This window comes from Alligator sinensis, unplaced genomic scaffold, assembly GCF_000455745.1.
Source record: "Alligator sinensis unplaced genomic scaffold, ASM45574v1 scaffold909_1, whole genome shotgun sequence".
In the NCBI taxonomy this organism is placed as follows: Eukaryota; Metazoa; Chordata; order Crocodylia; family Alligatoridae; genus Alligator; species Alligator sinensis.
The window spans coordinates 390,450-395,361 of NW_005842862.1; the positions used below are offsets into that span (position 1 = coordinate 390,450).

Genomic DNA, 4,912 nt, shown 5'->3' on the forward strand with positions numbered 1-4,912 from the left:
AGCAGGATGGGACCCCCTCCCCCCAAGCCAGGGTATCAAGGGTAAAAAGTCCAGCAAGACAATGCAGTACTGCTGGAAGGGGACAGAAAGAAGCCCTTCCTCCTCAAAGGTGTGTGCACTGCAGAAGCTCAGACCTGCTAAATGCATCAAAGCATAGCACCTCTCCTGCTGTAGTTTGGCATTTCTCCCCAAAACTTTGCACTTGCGCTTACAGAGGTTGCCAAGCCGTTTGTCAGCACTGGGAGGAGGTGGTGAATTCAGGTTTCCAGCAGTCTGATTTTTGCTTTCCCCCAGCACAGCAGGGCCCCAGGGGAGATTTGGAAATGGAGAGGATATCCATTTGTTATGGAATTGGGCCCTTCAGGTGCCCCTCTTTCAACACAGCTGGGAATTTGCTTATACTGGGAGGGTGCTGATGGTTTTTTATACCACAGCTTCCACCTAAGAGCTGCAAGTTGTGCTGCTCCTGTAGTTTCTGTGCTACAGGAATCCGGATATTCAGACTGGATCTCTTACAGGTCCATCAACTTCTTGATGTCCCCCAAGGACTGCTCCTTGTGGATCTCCCTAAATGTCTTCTCCAGCCTGAAAATTCCTTTTCCAGTTCAACCCCATGTCATTCTTCCTCTAGGCAGTTTGCTGCCATTCTCTTGCTAATCCACGTCTTCTCCATTTCATACCTGGAACATTCATGGAATTTCAGTGATAGCAGCATTGGAAACAACAGGGTGCCAATGACTTTCCCTTCTTGGATTAGATACTCCTGGCATCCCAGCAGGGCATCTAGCACAGGGATGGGTAATTATTTCAGGCAGAGGGCTGCTTACTAACTTTTGGCAAGCCATCAACACATGACAGGCAGCCAGGGGCAGATAAATATTAATTTTCTAAATTTTTTAGGGGCGCCCCGGGCCTGGCGGGCTGCATCTGGCCTGCAGGCCACATTTTGCCTGCCCCTGACCTAGCAAGAGCTATGCAACCATATTGTCCCTTGAATCTGGGATTTCAGCTAAGCAGGGTGAAATCGTATGCAGAGTTCCCAGCAGTTGCATGCATCCCCAGCTCAGGTGCTTCTCCTCAGACAGCTTTGGTTTCTCGAAAAGGCAGAACTTTCTCTCCAGCAAGAGAAATCTAAAAATCCTCTGAGTGGTAGATGGATTTAGGGAGAACTTGGGCCAACTGGTGCTGCTGTTCCTTAGGCTGAGGTCTCAGTGGTGTACATAACGTCAAATGAGGAGGTCTTTTCATGAGAACCTGGTAATTCAGTCACTGCAACTTCTGAAAGGAGCCAAGGGGGTTTATTGGCCTCTCCAAGCAATGCCAGGCCTGTTCATCCAGGAAGAAAAATTGGCTTGCCCATCCAGACTCTTTGACTCTCTCCACTTGATGACATTGGCCAGAAGATTTTGATGCAACTGGATTTGATCAGGGCAGGGGTTGGCGGCCTATGGCCTGTAATCCAGATCCAGCCCATGGAACCATTAGATCTGGCTTGCAGAGCAGGGGTGTTGAAAATGTTTGGTGTCAGCGAGTTTAAGTGGTATGTAGCGGTGGGCCCACACCACAACTGGGCATCAGAGAAGTAGTAGTAACACTGGGGTCTTAATGCCAGCCCGTCTTTAATTTGAACTGGGTCATTCCAGCCCACCACTAGCAAACGTTGCTGAGCCCTGGATTGGGGGATTCTCATGAATTCCAGGAGCAGTTGTCATAAGTGTCATAACTGTAAGTGGAAACAGGAAGTGAATGAAAATGAAAACTCAGAGTCCTTGAGTTTCTCCTTGTCAGGTCATCACACTTTCCTGGCCCAAGAAGGCGGTCTTCTGCTGCCCTTGAGTTACAAGGTTTCTGAAGGGGTTAATGAGTTTCTCCCCTTCACTGAGAGTGGAACTGCTGCTTAAGGCTGGCTGCCTTTCATGTTTTTTCCCAAAGGTAAAACAGCCCTCTAGCCTCTCTTTGCACTACAGTGACTGAGCCTGTCACAGGTTCCCAACCCCCAGGGCCACAGCACAGTACCAGGCTGCGAAGGTTTGGCTGCCAGTATACAGAAGGATTGGCTGCCGCAGACCCGGAAGTGACCACAGACTGGCAAACCGTGAACTGGCAAACCAGACTGGAAATGATGGGCATACTGCAGACCAGCAGCCAACCCGTTTTTTACACCAAGTATAAAAAAGAGTTGGCTTCCTGCCTGCAGTATGCCAATCACTGCTGGTCCATGGTTACTTCCAGTCTGTGGTTTGCCAGTCCTCAGCATAAAAAGGTTGGGAACCCCTGGCCTATGTTATCTTGCCCATGTGCTTGTCTGGTTTTCTCCCTAGAGCTCACTCAGCTAAGTGCAGTGAGGCTGTCTTACACCTTAAGTGCGGAGTCTTGAGAGATCATTAGCAGTTTGCTAAACTATGCCTGAGGAGCATTGGCATTGAGCTTTGTGCTGTGCAGGAAAAGAGCAAAGTTCAAGTCATGTTGACCCATTTGCATTTGATTGGGTACCAGGAAGCGCATCTGCATTCCTTGGTATCAAGCCAAGACCATTCCTGGCAAAATAAAAGGCTGCTTCTGTGGCCCAAAGTGCACATGTGCTACATCACAGCTGGGAGCAGCCACATGGCACTTCAGCATGAGGCTGCTCTTGGGTGTCCTGCATGGGTGGCTGCTTCCACGGTGTGATCCTTAATGAATGAGGTCTCCCCGTCCCACCCTTCCTGGAGGGATGATACTTGTCAGACTTCCAAGAAAAGGAGCAAGCAGAGGCTGATCACAAAGCAATCATAGTATCATAGTACTTGGGGTCGGAATAGACCTAAACAGATCATCAGGTCAGACCCCCTGCTCCAGGCAGGAACGGATGCCAGGATCCTATCGCCCCAACCAAATATCTGTCCAGCCTCCTCTTGAAGACCCCCAAGGTAGGAGAGAGTACCACCTCACTTGGAAGCCCATTCCGGAGCCTGGCAGCCCTAAGTGTAAAGTAATGCCTCCTGATATCAAGCCTGAACCTTCTCTCTAACAATTTGTGGCCGTTATTCCTCATAACCTTGGATGGTGCCCAGGGGAACTGAGCCTCCCCCAATTCCCGCTGGTCCCCCCTGGTGAGTTTGTAAACTGCCACCAGGTCCCCTCCAGCCTTCTCTTGTGGAGGCTGAATAGGTTCAGGCCCTTTAGCCTCTCTTCTTAGGGCCTGCCCTGCTGCCCCCTGACCATGTGAGTGGCTCTCCTCTGGACCCTCTCAATGCTAGCCACATCCCTCTTGAAGTGCAGTGCCCAGAATGACACAATACTCCAACTGCAGCCTGACCAGTGTTGCATAGAAGGGAAGGATCACCTCCTTGGACCTGCTTGTGATGCATCTGTAGATGCATGACAAGGTGCAGTTAGCCTTACTGACCACTTCCTTGCAGCCCCAGGAGGCTCATGTTCATCCTGGAGTCAACAATGACTCCAAGATCCCTTTCTGCCACTGTGTTGACAAGAAGGGTGTTCGCAGCCTATAGGTGTGTTGCGGGTTCCTTCTCCCTAGATGCAGCACCCTGCACTTGTCTGTGTTGAATTCCATCTTAGTCTTATCTGCCCACCTCTGTAACCTGCAATAGGGAGGGTGCTGCCTTGTGAACTAGATTGTTGTGGACTCCACAGTTTGGAGCTCCCTGCCCTCCTCCCCCTTCCCAGAAGCCCTAATTACAACCTGGAATTTGAGAGCGTGGTGGACAGAGCCTGGGCAGCCAGGACATGGCACCTCTCCTGTGGGAGCCTCCATCACCAAACCATCAGCAAATGGACTGGGGACACGCAAGATTGTTCCTACAGGCTGCAATGCCTGCAGTACATGCTGTAATGGCATTTCTCCCCACTGCTGCAGGGCAGAGTCCGTCTCAGCCAGGCTGCTCACAAGTCAATAACCTGCTCTTCCGCATTCCCTGCCTCCAGGGAAAGCTCTAGCTGCGCCGTTCAGAGCAGGAGAGCACAGCCCAAGCACTGGCCTGGAATGCAGGGCTCCTGTCACTTTTCCTGCCACTGACACCACGGCGGGCCTTAAGCCAAGGTACTTGTTTTCTGAGCTTTGCTCCCTACCTGTGAGGTGGGAATGATGCTCCCAGCATTTGGAAGCACGCGGGCAGGGGCCCCACTGAAGAGCCTAAAATGGAGATGCCACAGGTCTCAGCTTCAGCGCTTAGCCCAGCTGAGGTCTCTGCTGGCGCACCAGGCACTGGCCCAAGGGCTATGGAACAGCAGGTGTGAAAGCCCTGGCCAGGCAAGGCAGCTCCATGTCTCTATCTGCATTGGGGCCAGATGCCTGCAAAGGTAGCAAACAATGCCTGCTGCCACTCCCTGCAATACATTGGGGGTCACATGGCAGCACAGAAGAGCCATATACAGCCTACATGTAAGATGGCTGGGGACAGGAAGCGGCGCCAGGAGCCGGAAGGCCAGCACCGGGCAGCGGGAGAGGCAGTGTTCTCAGCACCAGTTGTCTCACCACTCCCTCATCATGGATTCTGTAGGCGTCATTGCAGAGGAGAGCTCTGAGAATGTTTTAGGGAGAACAGAGGAGCTTTTAATGGAGCTGTTTATGGGCTTCTTCCACAGAGGAGGAAGCAGCTGATTATTTTGTTCTTTGCTTCGGAGACAGGAGCTGCGTGTTGGGTGATCCTCTGCCAGCAAGGCTTCACCATGGATCCTGCCACTGTCTCCACCAGCAGCAGCTGCAACTGCACCTTGTTCCCTGCTGTGCTGCTGGTGATGGCTCTGCTCATGGCAGCGCACAAGCTGGGTCTGCTCTGCCAGCTCTGGCATAAGGTAAAGCTTCCGGCCCCCAGACCATATGGGCTCATACGGGCTCCTGAGACGGAAAGCCTTCTCTGCCCCTCCCTCCCCCACTCTGGATTGGGTCTGGGCCATGTCACCTTCCCCC

General features: G+C 52.1%; 1 protein-coding gene across 5 annotated transcripts in view; it reads left to right on the forward strand.

Moving 5' to 3' along the window:
- ILVBL (ilvB acetolactate synthase like) overlaps nucleotides 1–4,912 on the forward strand; it is an 18,188-nt gene that overhangs the window by 2,512 nt on the left and 10,764 nt on the right. For 4 of the 5 annotated variants that reach the window (XR_003091793.1, XM_025191821.1, XM_025191822.1 and 1 more), the window contains exon 2: nucleotides 4,631–4,797. Coding sequence is in view for 4 of the 5 variants with exons in the window: in XM_025191821.1 (XP_025047606.1) it covers nucleotides 4,631–4,797 (167 nt within the window). In the remaining variant the exon portion in view is untranslated. Of the gene's footprint in view, nucleotides 1–3,556; nucleotides 4,043–4,630; nucleotides 4,798–4,912 lie in introns of those variants that run through there. The other variant, XM_006035636.3, reaches the window with a different exon arrangement.